Raw genomic sequence first — 21,232 nt, 5'->3', positions numbered from 1 at the left:
CATGAAAAATACTTCAGTCTGCCTGTCTGGCAAAATGCATATTCCATAAACTCATTATTAATTAGGCCATTGTCTTCAGCCTAATTATGCCTTATTATCATATTTTACCATCACATTGCTGAGGGTGCCAAGAAGTAAGCTTCTTCATCCTGTTTCTCCCGAGACTGAATCAGTTCAGACTGAATCTTTGCTCTTAGGTACCAGCTACAGAGCCACAGAGGTACTTGAATATGTAACATCAGCGATGCCAGAGCAGAGCTGTGAGTCACTAGGCTCAGTATCAAATGATATCAGAGATGATAAATTAATACAGACCTCAGGGTGCGAGGTGGAGGGCTTACCAACAAAGACAAGCACAACCACGTTTGATTAGATTGAACACCAGCTGTCTGTACATCAGATAGTTCGTATTGATCAACTCTTGACACTTCCCCTGCTCACTGGGGAGCAGCTCCTATGAGGATGGCAGCACACAGCGGATTATTCCACGATCCCACTTCCCCAACTGTATCCAGCAAGGACACATCACACCACAGCTCTCATCTAATTCATGCCAGAGAGATTTCTCCCATAGATGCAAAGGTTTGCAGCACGTGGTAGCGTATTAAATACGCTTAAGGGAGACAAAACATTAACAATCATATGTACAAAAAGGAGGTATTTTCAACAGTTACGCAAAATATTGATTGTTTGCACCAGAATTTGAGCAGTGTGGTTAAATAAGGGTATTTATACTTCGTTGTGATTTCTTCTCTGTTGAAAGGTCTTTCTCAATATATGCTAGGCAGAACAGTGACTAGAGAGAGAAATGAGAACATAAATGCAAATCAGGCTATAGGAGCCAAAATACATTAAATCACTTTTACTAGGCTGTTGTGTACCAGTAGTCAGCCAGGCAGGAAATCTAGGTGTTTACATGCCTGTCTTCAACGATCAAGAAACATTCGTGTATTACAATTTTAAAAGCTCATAAACATACCCAGCTGTGATATAAGTGGTGTTTTTTATAATCTATGTATTCGAGAGTCAAATTACCCTCAGAGCTCCTGTTGAAAACAACGTTCCTGGTGGAGCCAAGGGCAAAATCTGTCCCTTAATCCACAGCAAATAGCTCATCTTCTACAGTTGCATGAGCATATTTCTTCTTAATGTTGTAAGCATCAGTAGAGATAAAGAGTATCCGGATAGTTCACATTTAAAATGCCAGGGCTGCAATTGTCTTCAGCCCACACAGAAATCACCCAGCTTTGACTGTGGTTAACTGTGGAATCAGGAACTTGTTTTAAAATGGGCTTTTCAGGGGAAGGCTCAGCTGTGGGTTTAATTTAATAAAAACAAGCCTCTCCTCAACATATTTCTAATAGAAAGTCATTAGCTGAAATGATTTTAGTCAATTTTGAACCGACCAGTTTCTCTGAATTATTACGGCACGAAGAAAGAAAACCTCTTACCTAAAAGTGCATTTTTTCCATGATCATCTGGCAAAAACCGCTTGTCGACAGCGCAGACGAGAATGTGCTCAGGAAGGTTTGGAGACTTGGCTCCCACTAACAGGAAGCCTGCTGGGATATCAATTTGCTCCATGCACAGAGATACTAACCGTAAATCCTTGCCTGCTTGACAAAAACCTGGGGGAAAAGACCAAAAAAAAAAAGATAAATCTTCAAAAGATGATGTTTAAATTTCTTCTTTTATCAGTTCCATAGGCAAATGGAGCTTTACAGCTTGATGCAGTAATTTATTTATTTATTTTTTTAAATTACCTTTTTCAAGGGAAATTGAGAAAACTGAGAAAGCATCTTATCAAATCCACCAGCTTAGGGTTTCAGGGACAAAAGATATATATTTTTTTAAAGAGATCCTGAACATACACAGGCAGAGAACAGAGATGTCTCTAAAGATAAGACATCAAATGGCTCTGAAACTGTTGATTTTTCACAAACACTGAGAATAAGAAGGAAAACTCAAGATTTTAAAACAGAAAACAGCTCTTAAAACATCCAAATGTTTTTTTTTTCTTTGCTGAATTTTAGTTTTCACTCTAAATTCAGAAATAGCAGTTTCAGTTTTGTTGCTTACAACAGGCTGCCACTGGTACATAAATATCAGTAGTACAAAAGTATGATAAAGATTGGTGCCTGAAGTTTGGTAGCGACCAGTAAAGGAAAAATATTATCAAATATAATTTCTAAGCTGTCTCTAGATTAAGCAGGAGATGAAGTAATTCACCACTTCAATAAGAGGTTGCTCTTTTCAACCTGCTCTGCAACTATTTACTGCTCCTGTCAGCTCAGGCACAGGTCTTCCAGAAGGCATTGAGCATTTCTTCCTGCTTCTTTTTTGTCGGAAGCTCACTCAGCCATCTCTGGACATGCATTTTGAGATGTACAGCACGTTTTCTATAAATCTCCAGTTGAATTTCTTGAAGTCCCAACATGCAGCAAGACTTCTAACCTCCAGTTACTTTCTCCCTGTGCACACATACGCAAAGAAAATCAGAACACAACGCTGGTTGTTGGACTGCTGGTTAACACCAGGGTAAGACCAGGGATGTGGGCACAACCGAGGAGCAGAGTGGGCTTCCTCTGCTCCACGTCCTGCGGCGAATAGTTGGCAGGTTGGGACACACGAAGAAGCAGGACTGGGCAGCCCAGAGCTCGGGACTCATGGTGAGTTTGGTAGCCACCCACCAGGCAGCCACATGCAGGGTTTTCTAAAGGCTGGATGAGATAGCTTTGGGGTTTTCAAATCCCTGAGTAATTTGGGGACCTTGGGAGGCTGACACGTATCAATATTTTGCCAACTCCAGCCAACTCCAAAGTTGGTTTTTTTTGTTTGTTTTGTTTTTTTGTTTTTTTTGACTTAAGTACATGAACAACAACATTTAAAGCCTTTCATTAACTTCAGCACTGGATCACAATCTCCCATCAGTTTTTTGTTCAGCTCCATCATATTCCTTTTCTTGAGCAAGATCTACTTTCAAATTAGGAAGTGACAAGTGTCAGAGAAAGCAGCAGTCATCTGGTTTCCTCTCCAGGAAAGGACATGATCGCAGGGGGCTTTCTGATTTCCCTTAGGCAGAAGGCAGTGAAAGCACCAAGTTTTATTAGGAACCAGACTCTATGGTGTGTTCCCATCCAGTTCCCACTTCTCCAGCTCAAAACCAGTGCTACAGCCTGGCCTCACACCTCTCCCAGCAGTAGCTGATGGAAAAAAAAACTATGTTGGGATAAATACAGAGTCTAAAGGTATCACACAGTCATCCTCTGACCATCTCTCATTAGCTACAAGTACAAAAATACTGCAACACAGACAACACATGCATGCATCAGCATGAACCAATATTTCAAAATAAAGTATCACCATGACGTATCCTGTTGAAACATGGTTGTTAAAAACACATCAAAATTAAACCTGAAATTCCTGTAGTATCTATTAAGACTTAAGCTATTAATGTGCATTCATTGCAGTTAATTTAAAATATTATTCGAGCAGCCCACAGCTGGTACAGAAACTGTAAATAAATACCAAAGGCACTGACTGAGCATCTACAAACACAACGTGATCATAGCTTAACTCAGAGGCACCTCAGCCAGCATTAATACGAGTCTGCACTCTCATGTACTGCGCTGAAACACTTGGTTTAAAACCTCAGCAAAGACAATGAAAGTTAATGTTTTTTTATTTTAAATCTCCAAACTTTACCAGGCAAGGATGATGTGCAAAGTGGAAGGCATCCAGTCAGCTCTCATAAACCTCCTGGCAAGCAGCAGCTTGCTGAGGACACGGCACCACGCGTGTTGGGTCTTGTGCCCACACACCCACGAAGGGCTGAACCAGTTGGTGGCTCGGTGTTTCCTTCAGCCGCTCAGTTAGCTCAGCTGGAGCAGCAGCTCATTCAGGCTGAGAGCAAGCCCAGATTTGCCCTCCCACATTCCTTCTCCCAGCCAAGGAATTAAAATGAAGGGCCCGAAGTTTTTATTTGTTTACAAATCGATGAATTGTAATGATTGCTTACCAATGAGAAGGAAGCAAGGTTTTAGGGGAAAAAGCATTAAAACTGCCTACTTAGAGCAAAACTTCTTTCCTGATGAGATGCAATTGGATTACGTTAAACTCTTTTTAAGGTGTATTCCTTAAAAACGTATCAATCCTAATCAAATGGAGGGCTGCCAAGTTAGGTATTAAGTAGACTTTTCACTGGAATTTATATCTTAAAAAGTTGAGATAAATATGTGAGCAAAACTCCCTTTGATTCAAAATACTAAGCTGCTTATTCAAGTGTTTATGCCATTTGGATATGATGTCCTACATTTTCAAAACAGGCCTCAAGTATTTTGGGCATTCAGTAAAATCTGAGTATCTGACAGACTTGAAAAATACCGCAGTGTATCTAGATTTAAAATAGAAAAATTACCCGCCGCTGACAATGTGGGCAAACAGGAAATCTGTAGATAAGGATTATGAAACAGCAAGTGTGATAAGATTTCAAGACAGACTTAAATCTGTCTCTCTAAACAATTGTTCTTTAGCCTTGTCTCTACCCCAAAAAAATCTCAAGAAATGCCCAGAAGCACAAACATTGACAAGAAAGAGGCTTTTGAATGAACTGTTAGCAATACCTGGACACCAAAGAAAGCAGGAATTTGATTATCAACATTGTTAACATCTCAGTGTGGACTTGCTTTCCAAAAAGAGTACACAACTGATATCCAGAGAGCTGCATACAGCAATTGGGCAAGGGGTAACAGTCTTAAACTAAAAACCAGTAGATTTAGATTGGTCATTAGGAAGAAATTCTTCACCCACAGGGTGGTGAGGCCCTGGCACAGGCTGCCCAGAGAAGCTGTGGATGCCCCATCCCTGGAGGTGCTCAAGGCCAGGCTGGATGGGGCTTTGGGCAGCCTGGTCTGGTGGGAGGTGTCCCTGCCCATGGCAGGGGCTGGAACTGGGGGATCTCCGAGGTCCCTTCCAACCCAAACCATATCATATGCAAAACTTGGAGCCTCTTTGGATGCTCGAAGGTTTTGGTGTCCCGGTGAGGTGAAGCAATGCTCCAGCACTCCGCAGGATCTGGGACAAAGCAAAATCCAGGCAAGGAGAAAACCAACTCCATCTGCTATTTGAGCTGCTGCACATCACCATTTTGTGCGAGTCCGCAGTGGATAAGGATGAGGAAAACCCTAAGAAACACCCCACAACATCACAGCACCTCAACAAGTTGATGAGCATTACTCTAACCTCCTGGCAGTACCTACTGAAGCAAACCCATGTGTCACAGTCTGATATCCCAGGCAACAGCAGCCTCTTCCCTCAGACTTGTTGTGAACACAATTAATATTTCTCACCATTTAGGCTCTGTAGGACTGTACTGTAGGAACGCTGCATCCCATATAAGCTACAAATAATACCTAAGATCCCTTCTGTATCCGTCATCTCTTACTCCACCCAAAGTAGGGTCTCTCAGATCCCTTCCATGCCCCTCTTCTTCCTCCTTGCACAATCTCCTCCTGCATCTTCCTCCGCTTTGGCTGGCGACTTCTCTTCATCACAGGGATGTACGTGCAGCCCGGCTGGCCAGCACATACCTCTGTGATGCCTGGGCTGTGGAAGAGCAGAGCTGTAATTACCTCACTGCCCTGGGGGACACCAGTTTGGGGGCACGGCTGTCAGCTCCTGAGCTTTACAAGCCTTGCTGATATTAGGGTCTGCCAAAAGTGGCAGAAAGCCACTTCCCCCGGCTCCCCTCCTGCCAGGGACAAGCCCTGCTGATGGACGAGCTGCAACAGGGGGCAGCACAGGCAGAACCTCGGAGCCTTCAGGCTCCTGTTTGCTCACCAGCAGCCACAGCACCAGCAAGGGGAGGCTGGGGAGTTTGGCCAGGTGCTCACTTAGAGCAGGAGATGCTTGGAGAATGCAAATCTGCCGCTGAGCAGTGAAAATCTCGAATCTTCCTTCGGAGAAACGCGGATGGGACGCTCTCAAGAGGCAGTCATCCGTTCCTTCCCTTGGCTTTCGGGACCGCAAATCACTCTTCTGGTTGAATTCCTGCTGCTTTTTTAAACTAAATGAGAAAATTCCACACCAGAAACATTTATTTGGAAGCCAGTAATTGACTGCAGGGAATGAAACGAGGGATTAACCACTTTCTCTGCTACATTCTAGCTATAAAATTGCATTTTTCTAGCCAGCAAGCAACACAGAGACCCCAACCTTCTCCCCTCTCTGTTTTGCATGATTTTGCATTGCAATATAATTATCTGCTAGAAATAAGCACTTCCACATTAGTAAGGACAAACCAGGATCTCTCTGTACTAGTACAACTTGTGCTGCCCACATTGAGGGTTTTGACAATGCAAAATCTATTTACATTTCATAGCTTTTCATTTATGATCGAGTTAGCACCTAAATTTCCATGCCAAGCAGCCCTAACACATACCACTCTTAAGAAAAAAGAATGGCACTTCAGAGTCCCACCGGCTTATGGACCTTTTATGGACGTCTGAGCAAGAAGAGGAGAAAACCTCTGAGCCACTGAAATAAATCAGCTTCTCTGTATGAAGTTGTTTATCAACATATAAAAAGTATAAAACCCATAAAAAGGAAAAGCACACAGCCGAGCCGTGCCATTTAAGTATCATCTTCCCACAGGATTTCAGCTTTGTTTTAAATAAGGAACAGGCATTTATATTCCAATTAGAGATTTGCAAATATCAAGAGCAGTCACAAAAAAAAGAAAAAAAGAATAATGAATGGCTTTCACAGACGTTATCTGCATTTCTTTGAAAGCAAAGTCATTAGTTTTTGCTTCTGAGAAGCACATTTGCATTCTCTGGCATTACTTCATTTAGGTTAACGCATCTTTGTGAAAATAAAAAGGTATCCCCACAACTGTTCACACCCAGCGGTCCTGGAATCTTCTTAAAATTGAAGTTTTTAATATGTCTTTCCTTTAGGGACCAATGGCAAGAAGCGGTTCCAGTGTGGGATACCAGCCCCTTGCTGTACTGCAATAAATGGGGTATTTTGCATAAGAAATTAGCTTCCAAGAATTGCATATGAATGACTGGTCACTGTCACTTGCTATTGTAACTTCACAGTAACTGATCAGGTGTTAAGTACCTGCTTACCTAATTGCCTCTGAAACCACCTCGGCCCTTCTTTAAGCAGCAGGTAAACTGAGGGTTTAAGAACAAAAGAAAGGTGCTACTATTGTGCTTCCCACAGCCTGCATAAAAATGCTATTCCACAAATTAGAAACGGGCTGTTGTAAAGCTACAGCAAACAAGCGGTTAAGGACACTTTCTTGTATTATTTCGTTGCATATTTGAGGTACCCGTACGAAAAGTATTTTTCTTGAAGCCTTACTTTCACGGAAGAAAAAGGTTAGTTACAAAAAATCACGCTGAGCAGAAAAAAAGGCCCTGAAAAGATGTGAGCCCCCCAAATGCTATTTTTCTTGATTGCAAAGCCCTTACTTTGATTGCTAATAGTAAGGATCAATGACAAACGCAATTGCTCATTCCAAGGGCTAGCAGGAAAGTTAAGGGATGTAATATTATGGCCAGCTCAGAAGGAACACCCAACAAACTGTCACTTACTTGTGAAACACTCGTTTTTTACTGATGAAAAAAAGGGCAACGAGAGCTTTCTGCACCCATGTGACTGACAACTCAGCCATCTGAGCAAGAGAGCAGGTCATCACAGAGAATAATATAACGATTATGGCATAAATCCCGAGTTCAAGACAAGCAAACAGCACTAATTCCTTAAAAGGGAGAAAGATTTCCCCCCCCTCTGTGCTAAAATGTGGGAGACGGGTTTTACAGCAAGAGGAGCTCTGAACTGCAGATTCGAGCACCAAGATTTTGCTCTTGGATAAGCAATGAAACGCATGCTCAGCTTAAAGCATCCCACCAGTTACAGGGACTTCAATTAGTCTAACAGTGTTCTTTACCATTTTCCTAATGTTATTTATCTTTGTAATTAAATAACTAAGATAAGGAATGTAAACAACGGCAGCGATTGTATCTTACGTCTCTGGCAGGGCATATTCATGAGAAGAAAGATGAGCTATCAGATTAATATCTTGCTGAGATACGGTTTGCAGAGCGAATGTTTTGGAACCTGGGTGTTTTAAACAGGAGTAGAACTGTTCTAACAGATCATCAGCAATATTTTTTAACGACATATTTTCCTTTCCGGACACAAAAACGCTGTTCTCTTACATCAGCTCCTCAAGGAAAACGCTAGAGAGGGATAAATTTTGTGAAGTTAGAATGGTAAAGTTGACAAAGAGTAAAGAACAACCCTAAAGTTTGGAAGATGAAGTAACTTTCTCCTAACCTACTCTGATCCTAAGACTTCTACATGAAAACCAAACCACAGAACTGCCCGTGTAAGGTCATCTTTCTCCAGGACATACCAGAGAGCGTAATATTGCGTGTACACATGAGCATATAGTTACACGTGCTGTGTGTGTGCAGCATAACTGGGCATAACCTTGTGACAAGCAGTATGCAGCCCCACCTGACAGCAGGCACTTGACAGCCAGCAGCATGTCAGCCAGATTGCCTTGCAGAGCAAACCTGGGCAGAGGCAGCAAAGGCACCTCTGTAGTATTTAATCTTTAATCCATTTACACAGCATCTCAGCTCTTGTCCTGGTTTTATACCACTGTTTATAATATACTCTTTCACACTTTCCCCTTCTCTGCTCCAACCAATTTAGAAGCCTCCAAAGTATAGCAAACCCTGCTTTTTGCAGTCACCAGCATCACAGCTGAATAATAAACTCCCCCAGTAATATTCCCCAGCTTCCCCTAGCAGCCAGTCTTTCTTTTCTTTCTTTTAAGGGGAACTGAAGGTACACTGTTATGTTACATTGCTATGGAGGGCAAACACGCTGCTGTGAACTACATTCAGAAAGGATGAAATTAAAAAAAAAGTCAACATTTGCCAACTATCACTCCCCAAAAGGTCAAAGGATTACCAATCACGAGTATATTGCTGCATATAACCATACACTGCAGTAAAGTAAAAAATCATTCTACAAACCGCAATTTTTTAATGACTCCTACACAAGGAAGCCCATAGTTCCTGGTGAGAAGGGTTGTTTGTTTTGAAAGGGGGGGACACTACATTTTTAAGAATAAGTATCAGTAGATCCTCTGTCTTTAAGGAAGTTAAATGTTCAGAACACACAATTTCTTCAGAATTCACTATTAGGGGATAAAATGAACCACTCAGATAAAGTTTACTTGGTCCATTAGGTATATTCATAATGTCGTGGCCCTTTCACACATTTAAAAGAAAACAAAAACAGTATCATCAGGAATTTTCATCACCTTGAACAATTATCAGGACAGCTCAGGGTAAGCAATCAATGGCCAGTAAGCAGATGGAGAAGAGAAAAGAGACAAGCTTCCACTACCATCCCTCTTATCACCCTGGTAGCAGAAGGAACACCAAGTCTCCTCCCCATTTTCTCCCTCCAAACTCTTCCTGCTCCCCACGGAAGCAAGAAAATCCAGCTTTGTCTATGTTTCTGAGACACTTCAGTGAATAAGCACTCTGTCAAGAATTTTGGGATAGACTGAGAACCAGTTATGCTGATGCTGACTCAAGTAACTTCTTTGAGGACAGTGAACCAATGCTGACCAAAGAAAATAAGAGGCTTTCCTAAACTAATGAAGTGTCACAGTGAGTTTCAGACACTGCTTTCAAGTAATACATTACATTTTATGTACTGAAGAAAGTCCTCTTACTCTGTGTTTTCTCAGATTTAAGGCTTTGACTCTGAACAGTGCTTCCAGACTTCCTAGCTCAAGACTTTCCAAGTTTAGAGACCACACATAATGCTAAGAACTGGTTGTAAAGATCCCCCAGGTAAAAGAAAGGACACTAACCATCAGTAGTGCAAGACCCTTCTGGGGCAGGTTTTTGTGAATATGGGATCGGTGGACTGCTTGAATCTGACATGTCTTCATCCTCCTCTTCATCTTCCATTTCATTAACCGTTTGGTTGGCAGAAAAGTCCAGGTTTCCATTTTGCGAGTAGCGATGGACTAACTCTTTATCCAACTCTTCCACCTTTGGCTTCACATCTGAGCAAGAATAAAATATAAAATAAATTCTCCATCAGCATGTGCATCTATTTCCTTTTAAAATAACCAGTATACCATTCTCTCTCCTCAATGAGGCCTCAAATTCAGATTTTGTGTTACACAATCAACTGCAGCACAGCTTTTTGGTTTTTAGTAAAACACATCCCACCCTTTTCTCATACAGAAAAACAATTGAAATGTGCCATACTTTCATGGTTACCTTCCGGCAAGAAAGGAGGCTGGTCAGGATCCAAGTACAGCTGAGAGAAGATCGGCCGTGGGACAACGCTACTACATCTCAGAGAAGCTTCGATGGAGTTATGAAGAGCTTCTTCAAAACGGGCAGATTTTAGTTGCCCCGCATATGAATTCCCCATGATCTAAAAACGCAAAGAAAACAGTCGATAAGTGCATGGGAGAGTGCATACACAGACCATTTACAAATGATCAGTGAGGTCTTTTTATGTCCATCATGACAGACATTAGCTGAGACATGAAGTTAGCAATAATGCATGCTGTGAAAATAACACCTCTAACTAGTACTACACGTTCACATTTCTCTCCAAATCTGGTGGACAGAGAGACATCCTCTCATTTCAATAACAGCTTTTAGCACATCTCAACCAGCTGCTTTGTGTCTGCTGCATGTATTTCCTCTCAGCAATCTCAAGAACCCCTCTCATGTAGAATTTAATGGGGGATAGATAAAATCGTTATTATTAACGCTCATTTTCAGAGCAGACTACAGAACTGAACATTAAAAACGTCAAGTTTGGCTTTATCACTAGTTGTCTACCTACGTCTACATGATTTAACTCATGGTTATGCCATCATTTATAGAGAACTGCTCTATAGATGTCCAATAACTTGAATTTTTTCTCTTGCTAATATTAACTGGAATTACATAGAAGGTCAGTCCTCTGTCTCTTCAGGGTCTTCAGCAAATGCTGTGACATGGTTTTATTTTAAATTGCTCTTTACACTAGTATAGTGATAAAGATCATTAAAATATCTATTTTGACAGTTAATATTCATGTTTATATCAATGATGAATTTATGAACTTCATGACATACTCAAGCACAAACAGACCTTTAGATCACCACTTCTTGGGTGACATTATACACCCCACAGCCTGTTATATTTGTGCTTTCAGCGTTAGGATACAGACTCTCAAATGTAAACATTTAGTAACAGGATGGCCATGGAAGGTTTTACAATGAGCTGCGAGACTCAGTGAAACATTAAATTTTCCACTTCGCTGGGTCATTACACCATATGACATTTACTCCAAAGAAACGATGATCTAACATTTTCCAATATTCACAATACACGACTGCATTTTCAGATCATTTTATTTCAACAGAGGTAACTTTTCCCCCATTAAATCAATAGATAGAAAAGTACAAAACCTTATAATGTTATCTTTGGACTTTCCTTCACTAGATGTCACCTAGCCCTGTGACCAGGAAGAGACCTTGGCCAAGAAGATAAGTTGGCATTTAGAAAATCTACAATTCTGTTCGTGGTTGATTGCTGGGTTGCTCAAGGTCTTCAGTGCCACCTGTAAAAGGGCAGCGATGATGACAGCTGCTTACCACAGTGTTTGGGAGCTCCTGGTATAGACAAATACTCAAGAGCTACCTATTTGTACCCTCCTGAAATACTTAAGCATGAAGCTTATCTAACTGCTCACCTCAAAGGTTGGAGAGAGGCTCCGTTCCCTGTTCAGCCAAAGACTTTGTACAGCTTTGGGCAAAAAAAAATCCACAGCTCTGACTTAGCCCTGATTCTAACAAATCTGGGAGCAACAGCATTTCCCCACCCAAACTGGAGGCAACGTGAATATATACACAATTTCTTAATATAATGCATTCAGGTATTTCAGCAGTAATGTATTTAAGACAAACAGATATTTTTTTTCTTTAAGTTTTCATTACATTTGAATAAGGCAGGGGACGTGTATAAACACATAACTGTGAAGCAAATGAGGAAAAAAAGTTATGCTGAAGCAGGATTAGGGTTGCAGTACAAGTCTTGTCAGGTGTCTTCGAACAAATAGGTGGAGAACAACTACCTGACTGAAATCCTGGTTTTACTGAAGCCAGTGATGATATTTCCACAGATGTCAGTGAAATCTTGACAAACACATAATTAATTTGGATTTCAGGAGTGCATCCAAAATAAAAGTCTTCAGTTAAAATGTCAGAGCATCATCTACCTGAAGTCTCTTCATACTCTGCATTTTCTATAATCTATGCGATATATACAGTTATGCCAATTATTTTAATTTTGGTGGGAAAGTATTAATTAAATACAGTTTGCAAAAAGGCTGAGGTGTTGGCTAGGCAGGGCTGTTTTATTTGCCTTCATGGAGTCTACCCAGAGAGGCCTGCCTGTGGAGGGCGACTGTCATGGACTGATGTGAGACAGTGCGCTAGGACGTTTCTTGCTTGCCGAGAGAAAAGAAAACAAGAGTACAAGGACATTGGAAATGCCAAGTGAAGGAAGAATTAGGAATGGGTCTCTTCACGGCTTGGAAATGGGGCGGGAGGAAGGCCTGTCTGGGTGCACGAAGGCAAGAGGGCGCAGGCAGAGGTACCGTGAGGGCGAGTGGCACGGCGAGGAGTGGCAGCAGCACAGCAGCCTCTCAGCTGTGGCAGGGGAAGCTAGGGCCCATGGAGACCAAATCCAGAGAGCCAGAGCTGGGCGGCTGATGCCCTAACACCGCCCGAGGCCATTAGGACAGCTGGGCCTCATGTGGAGTTCAAGGGAGCTGTGGGGAGAGGAGGGGCTGATGAGACCCTCCCTGTGACAGAAAGCAGCTCTCCGGGGCCAGCCTCCTGATCCAGCCTGCCCAAAAGCCACAGGCAGCGATTTAAGACCTTCATGTTTCTGCTTTTGAATCTACCCTAAATCTACCCTGGTGTAATTAGGGAGCACAGTAGCGAGCACACCGCAGACGCTCTAGAAATGGGTCTGTGTGGAGGGGCTCTGAGGGTGCTGCAGAGAGTTGAGGGGAAAACAAAGTGGTGGGCGTTGAAGGGAAACATAGAGGAAAAAACGTTTCTGTTATGAAAACATAAAATGATAACATGAAAACCTGTTGTCCTTCCATTAAAATGTGGCCAAAATTAATGATTTAACACAACTGGACATGATTAAGGAACTCCTCCCTAATCTCATACATCTATTTTTCTTCTGTCGACACCAGTATACCAGTGCCCACTCCGACACCCACCGTCCTGTGTCCCGTTGTGTAAAATATATACGTGTAGTTAAGATTTGCTGCTACTCTTTCTCATTCTCTCCCCAGAAAAGGAAGAAGGTTCAGTCATCTCCCCTACCCCACCACCCCTGCAACTCCAGTCAGGCAATTTTTATTGATGTCTTTAAAACCTACTACAGAGAGACTGAAAGACACGATTAAAATGGAACAATTTCAAACCGAAATCTGAGGCAAAACATGAGATGGAGGAGAATTTCCTTAGGTTCAGATGATTTGCACTTCCCAGCTCTATCACTCTGCGGGAACTTCTCTGCAGAGGTCCTGACACTAAACCACCATGAGTCCCTACCCAGCACATCCCAAGCGTCCCCACTGCTGCTGTGCTTCTTCAAAGCAGATTTACTAAGCCCACTTCACGCCTTCTTTGCAGTGGCGCAGCACTGAACTGGAGGATTAAGAGAGATTTGCTGGAGTTAGAGAGCTGCCTTACAGCATCTGAACTGGGGTCCTTAAAAACAGAGGTGAACAAGGCAGTCCTGAAATTCCTCTGACCTGAAGGCAAGCGGAGAAGTATTAATGCTGCGGGCTTTAATCAGAAATCAAATATGGATACGATTTACAGAAAGCAAAACTAGGACTGCCGGGTGCTTCCATCCAGACAGAAATGGAAGGAAGGTGACAAAAAATGTCAATGATGGATTTTAGCTCTGCATCACTTAACTGTGCTGTGAAGTACGCAGGGATATCTGAATGACTCTTTCAACCACAGACACTGAATTTACAAGGAATTCATGTCATTTCAAGCAAATAATCTGGTTTTACACAGTCACCTGGGTGTCAAGAGATCTGTGTAGAAACAGGACACTGGATGTTCAAGAAGAAGCAGAGCCCAGCTCCTTTACAGCTCCGTCAGACTGGCAGCATTTGAGTACTGTAAACACTACAAACTCATTCTAGTGAGAAAAATAGGTGACTGTGGCCCTGTGCATATCCTTCCCTCAAAAAAGAAAAAAAAAAAAAAAAAAAAAAAAAAAAGGTTACCTTCTGAAAGTGGACTGTTACCCAGTAATTCTTCCGAGCAGATCTACATACTGAGTTGAAGGCTTTGCTAGTAAAAATATAATCAGATCATTCAGTACACCAGATACCACATATTTGGCCTCCAGGTGGGTCATGACCCCAGCAACTTTAAAGGAGAGGAACTGAACTGGAGGATGAGGGAGGGGGTGAGTGTTGTTGTTATGGCTTAAAGCAATTTCACAATTACCTGATAGCGAATGATGAATCTGATGCAAACACCCTCCATTAAGTCGGCTCTATCAAGTCCTTACTTTGTGTTTAACCTAATGATGTAATTGTATTCTCCAAAACACATAATCTGACTTCTGATCTGGCCTAACCCCACAGAAAAGTTTCTCTTCAAAGGAAAAGAAAGCAAGTTCCTTGACAAAGGCACTGCCAGGCCCAGGACAGCTTCTGTATCTCAAAGGGTCATCTTAGGCAAAGAGAGACCAGGCATCTATTTATACTGTAAAATTGTTTGGGAACTGGTTGTTTCAGGTACATCTAGCATTTTCTACTATTTACATCGTCCTTATTGATGTTCTTAGTCATTTATTTATTTATTTATTTATTTATTTACATTAGGGAATCATTAGGATCTATCACGAACATGCATACAGCAGAAAGGATGGCAGTAACAAACAACAGTAACAAGCATATATGATAATTAAAATTAGGCTACAACGACAGAAATATATACCCAGCATTAACTGTAGCACTGAGTGGGGAAAGACTTAGGGGAGGGTCAATACAAGAGTGCAAGACGAAGTGTTCTCATTAACAGACCCCTTATCCCACAGCCTTTGTAAGATCCTTCCCCCTCCCTCCACAGTCCTGTCATGATCCTGAGATTCTCACCCTGCTTTTGTCTGTCTTAGGGATATTCAAGCTCTACTGTAAAAGAGTTTACAGTTTTAGGTGGTGACCGACAGCCAATTCATTCACAAAGCTTTCCAGGAAAAAATACTAATTAGTTTGTACTGACTCTTTACAGTTGTGTTTCCTTTTCCTTTTTATTTTTTCATTTATTTTGAATAAATGATAAATGATAAAATATCTTTTATCACTTAAAATCTAGTCTTTCAGCCTGATGCTGTCACTACCATGTCTGAGTGAGGAACAAGAAAGACCAAGAACATTTTTTTTTTTTTTCCTGACAAGGTTCCTCCTCTTATTACTTTATTTGTAGTATCTGTACTTGGATTGCTGCATCAGATTACCTGGGATTTGGACAATTCCTTGGCCAGAGGCAGATAAATGGCTACTCCGCAACACAGAACAGAAAGCAGATCACAAGTGGTGCTAAAAAAAAAGGCTGCTACACCCTGGTTACTCCATCCCTTCTAATGCCAGACTATCCCTCTAGTCTTCAGGCACTACTCATGAAATAATAAACATACTAAAAGTGAAATTCACACCTGAATTCAGCAGGGTATTAGTAAGTTGAACTGATAAGGATAATGATACCAACTTCAACCCTCAAATACTGCAAAAATAAAGTCTGAATTGCATTTTAAAAAATTCATTGATGTAGCACTGTGGCCAAAAATAAATAAATAAATAAATAAAAGGAAAAACAACCAAAAAAATGGAAATTGAAACTCAACCTCATCTCTTCTACTTGAAACTCAGAAGGTCTCCTTAGTTCTTTTTAACAGTACAATTTCCCAAGCAGTAGGAGTTTGCTTGTAAACTCGAGAGGAGTTTACAACTGCAATCAAACTTAAGAGTATATTGTGAGGTGCTATGTCACAGAAGTCTCCCAAAGTTAAGCTCAAGTTTTACGAAACCGTAGCTCAGCAGTGTTAAGTTACGAGTTCAGCACTCATGTTCACTGCCTAACATCCTGCGTTTTCCTTCATCTTTCACGTGCTCTGATAAAACCCTCTCAGGATCTGTAGATGCAATCTTTTGCAAGTCTGAAGTTTTTTCAAGTGCTGTTTCAAAGTTCAGTGGTCAGAATAAAGCTATGTAGAACTGTCAGTAGCAAGTCCTTCTTATCCCCAAATGAAGCTGAAAATCATTTGCCAGATTCCCACTGGTGAAGCTTTGTGAGTTGAACAACACAAAGCTTGTGCTGGCTTTACTTTTCGTCAGGCCATGGCTCCCACTCAGAAAATACACGCCACATCCCAGGTAGTCTGAACTCACATGCCACAAGAGAAATATTGGTCCAGTCGGTGCTCTGGGGATGCTGAACACAGTCCTCTTGTGAAGACTGAGATGATTTAAGGGTTAAGCATGCACCAAGCTTCATGTGATACCACCTCCTCAGTAAACAGATGCAACAAACAGATGGAAGAAAACATTTGATCTCGCTACTTAGTGTATGCGAGCTCACCTACAATGACTGCACAATACACAAAAATCATGGAGGGCTACTCTGTGAATAGGTGACAGTATGTTAGAAGCATTTAATGCAATATATAGCTACCTGAATACAAAAAAATAAAAATAAAATGCTCAAAGTATTATGAATAGACTGGAATATTAGTGGGGCAAAACTGCAACTGATACCATTTGGCAGGCTGCTCTGAATCAAGGAACCCCTTAAGACAGCTGCTGTAAATGCACAGCTAGGCTTCACGTGCTAAGAATGTCTTCTGCAAGCAAACGCTGGGCTACAAATAAGCACTGCGCGTCCTGTCGCCACTTGCATGCGCCCATGGACATTTACTGTCTCTTTCACACTCTCATCCCCACAGCTGTTCACAACTCCCTCAACAAAACCCAAACAAACTAACAAAAGCTTTCACAAATACATTTCCCCAGTTAACTCCTCCTCTGCCTTCCTACCGTGGAAAAAGGAGAAATGAGAAACCCTAACTAACTAATTAGAAACCATAAATGAACTGCAGTTTGTGCTTACAGTTTTTCAAAATGATTCTTTTGAGTCTTATCCCTTTGGTGTTTCATGGAAAGTTTTGCAATACAGGACAAGCGCAGGAAGATAGCAACAAATTTGACCCTAAGGGCTATAAAAGAGTGGAAGAGTTAATAAAATGTAAGTTACCCATAGTAAAAAAGTAAAGTTCAGTAGCACATAACCGTGAATGAGATGATCTAGTAGAGCATGAACCTTATGTGAAGAGGTCTAAGCCCTTCATGATACAGCAGCTTTCAAAAGTTAATTATGTTGATTTTACCCATTCTGCCTGCAAGGCTTTTTGGAGTCCTTTAAATGAAATTAGCAAAGAAGTTATTGTGAAGGTTTTCTAGGGTTTTTCAAATTCGTTTGTGGAAGCTGGAACAAATCCTTTTATGCTACTTCCACCATGCACATAGGGAAAGGAACAATTCTACCTTCAGCAGACGAAGTACATTTTCTCTTTTCTTTCAACAGAAAGCCTTCAAAAAAAAATTTTTAAATGTTATTGCCCTAAAAATCTAGCTTTTCATTTTGAATTTTCGGTAATGTTAAAAGACTTCCTCACTTTCAGAGAAGCATGTGCTCACACTTGGATGCTCGCACACTGACTGCAGAGGCAGCACAAGTAAACCACCAAGGAGTGCTTTTGAAAACCTCATCCTGCCTCCTTAAAGCCCGTGCACTCATACATAGCTTTCACCCCTTATGGTCTCTCCCCCCCTAAATCAATAGGACTATTAACCACGTTATTAATGCCAGTGCAATATAACTAAATCAGTCATGATGTCTAGTTTCAGCTCTAGGATCAGTGCATACTTTTGCTGAGTAATTTTGATTTTGCAGCTGTAGATATGGATTATGATTTACTCTCCCAACAACTTAGTGTCTTAGCACGATTAGGAAAGATACAGGTTTGAATCCTTTTGGCTACCACTGCTAACACCATAGCAGATAAAAAAAAAATGTAGTACCTAAGTAATTAATGTAATAACTGAAATGTATTTCTGATCCCAGATGTGTACCTGTTTCCAAACCCGAAAGATTTTCATTGAAATTTGGTTGTTGTTGTTATTTTATATATAGTTTTCATACGCACAGATACACAGGCATTCACTGACAAAACATATTCTATCAGTAATACATAGATCTTACTGGAAGCTGCTAGCTAACAAACATATTTAGTGGCTTCTAATTAAAACAAATTAATTAGAAACACAGACAGATGTGTTTATACTGTTTACATTAATGTGTAAGGTAAAATGCAGCTGCTCAGTCAGTAATTAGTTAAGTAATTTAAAGCTGTGGTTTTAAAGTAGATGTATGTTTACTTCAATGGAACACAAATAATACCACTTTTTTTTTTTTAAAAAGTGGATTTTTTAAAATTTCTGTGACTTTGAAACTCGATGAACAGTCTTGTATCTTCCCAACTAAGAAAGAAATGCAAATCTGTATCTGTCAACAATTTTAATGTTGATAACTATCTCTAAAATTGTTTACTCTCATGAATTATTTTATTTATTTTTTCGCTGAGGGGCTGCTTCTATCCTGAGAAAGTGAAAGAGAAAGCACCTGGTGTTTCAAGGCAGACATATAGTGACATGAAATGGAGAACCCATTTCAACTTGCAAGGCTAGTAAAAATTAAAGCCATGATGGTCTATTTAGCTACTGTGGCCTGAGTGTGTAGAAGCTGAGCACTTCACCTACAACCCCAAACATCACTTGAATGCCTTATCAGTAAAGTTTGTGATCAACTCAACACCAATGGACTAACAAAAATCACCTTATTTTTTTTTTTTCCCCTGCACACCCTCTCCACACCAGTTCTCATGGTCTGCCCTAAGACATCAATCTTTTAAGTACATCTTCACATGCTTAGTGTTGTTTTATTGTTTTCAATAGGACTACGGAGTAGGACTTTGCACTGTGGTTTAACAAACTATGCATGTAAATTACTTAAGTCCTTAGGTTCCTATGCTGCAAAAAAATCTAAGTTTTAAACATCCACCGCTTCTCTGGGCAACCTGTGCCGCTGCCTCACCACCCTCTGTGAAGAATTTCCTCCTAACATCTAACCTAAATCTCCCCTCTTTTAGTTTAAACCCATTCCGCCTGTCCTGCCATTGTCTGCCTGAGCCAAAAGTTGCTCACCATCTTTTTTATAACCCCCTTTTAAAAAGAAAAAAAAAGGCAGCATAAAAATTTGCTACAAACATATAGAAAATAGAAGCTAAAACATAATCCCTTCTGATGTATCTCAACATCCGATTACACAGTACAAGCATTAAGATCTTTACCAAAAATCAACCTAGTCAGCTACAGCTTCAGTAAAAGCATTTTCTCCCAACACCCTTTTTTTTTTTTTCAGTTTTCACTCACGTGCTAACTTTTAAATAAGGGAGACAGAGAAATTTTTACTTCCAAGCAACAGAAAATAATTACTACGCATCTTGCAGAGTTATTACTTATTCCATTAATTCTTAATTCCAACACCATGTACTAACTGACGCTACTAAAAACCTCTTTCTGAGGCATAGTGGGAATAGAGATTACATTGGTTCTTTAAACTTTCCAAACAGAGATGACCCAATTCTTCAGGAATATCTGAGTACTTTGTTTTTCCAACCTTCATGTTATCTGATGCCTGCTCTGGTTTGTGACAGCTGTAAAAGACTGAAAATGAAGCTCCGTAGTAGAACTTTGTAAACTGTCCTTTCTTTCGCTGTAAGCAACCCTTTTTTACCCCCAGAGCTGGAGTCATCACGTGGCAACTCCTCAAATATGCAAACCTGGGAGTCATTTCGGGGCCACTCTCCTGCTGGGGTTACCACCTCGAAAAACAGACGGGCTCTGCAGCCAGGGCATGTCTGCGAGCCAGCCAAGAACCTCACACGCTGCCTTTCCCACTTCTTCATCTGCAAAATGCGTATGCCTGCCAAAAGCACCACAAAGTTTTGCTCCTCTCCCTCTCGCGTAATGTTATTAAATTAATCCATAACACAGATTTCTAGATTAAAACATAAAATTAAATCAAGAAGCAATAAAGTACGTCTTGAGAAATCAAACTGCCTAAAGCATTGGGATAAAAGGCGGCTGGGTAGGTTGCTCATTTCTCACCTCTCTCAAAAAATGACTCTTTTCCTCCCTAAAGCCCCGACTGAAAACAAGGTGAGTCTGAAAAAGAGTTCTTGTTTTTGTGAGCTTTGGAAGTGATCGTCCCAAGAAACAAACCAACAAAGGCAGAAACAAGTCCCTCTTCTTTTGCAGAGAGCCTGGGTCGGAATATCTGTTGAGCCTACTTGGAGCACGTTCCTGTGCAACTCTTCCAAAAACATTGTTTTCAAATAGGTCAAAACGATCATATTTCTGCTCATCTGATCTCTGAATCCATTTTAAAATGGAACAAGCAAACCGTTTCTGAAACTCCCATGCAGTCTGCAGATGGAGAGGCATAGCTGATAGCATTCTCCTGCAGCCACTTCTAGTCAGTGCTGCAGAGACAAAAAATAAAGCTGCTTTCATGGCCACTTCTATGCAGAAAGCAAAGCACTAAACAAACAGGAAAGCATAGGTCAAAACTACAGCAATCAGCTAAAACCCACAATCTTGAGTTAAATATTGCATGGACTTTTTTTTTTTTTTTTTTTTTTTTTGTGGTGCCACTGCTGTGGCTTGTTTATATTGCTCATAGAGTTTCAATTAAAAAAAAAATAAAATAAAATAAATCACGATTAATTTCTCACAGAATTTTCGTGGAAATGAACTTCAAAGTGTGGGGCACTTTGCAGAGTTCTTCCTTTTCCTTGCCTGCAACATGTGTTTATCATGTGTCAAAGCTGACTACTTTCTCCCCTCCCCAGAATACCACAAATTCTTCTGTAAAATAAACAAAGCTCTGTCAAGAATCTCTGAAATTACCAGAGGCAGCCCCTGTTTGAGATCAAAGATGCCCATCACTGCTGGGCCT

The 21,232-nt window shown here is 40.9% G+C and overlaps 1 protein-coding gene across 6 annotated transcripts in view; it reads right to left on the bottom strand.

The window, feature by feature from the left end:
- GREB1L (GREB1 like retinoic acid receptor coactivator) overlaps positions 1–21,232 on the bottom strand; it is a 127,264-nt gene that overhangs the window by 50,222 nt on the left and 55,810 nt on the right. For 4 of the 6 annotated variants that reach the window (XM_082752962.1, XM_082752961.1, XM_082752964.1 and 1 more), the window contains 3 exons: positions 10,314–10,485; positions 9,908–10,105; positions 1,452–1,628 (listed from right to left, as the gene is read on the bottom strand). In XM_082752962.1, the coding sequence (XP_082609088.1) occupies positions 1,452–1,628; positions 9,908–10,105; positions 10,314–10,482 (544 nt within the window). In that variant the 5' untranslated portion in view covers positions 10,483–10,485. The remainder of the gene's footprint in view (positions 1–1,451; positions 1,629–9,907; positions 10,106–10,313; positions 10,486–21,232) is intronic. The other 2 variants (XM_082752963.1, XM_082752965.1) reach the window with 1 other exon arrangement.

The sequence above is a fragment of the Aythya marila genome (assembly GCF_965140915.1).
Source record: "Aythya marila genome assembly, chromosome: 2".
NCBI lineage: Eukaryota > Metazoa > Chordata > Aves > Anseriformes > Anatidae > Aythya > Aythya marila.
This window is presented reverse-complemented; position numbering and strand designations above follow the sequence as displayed.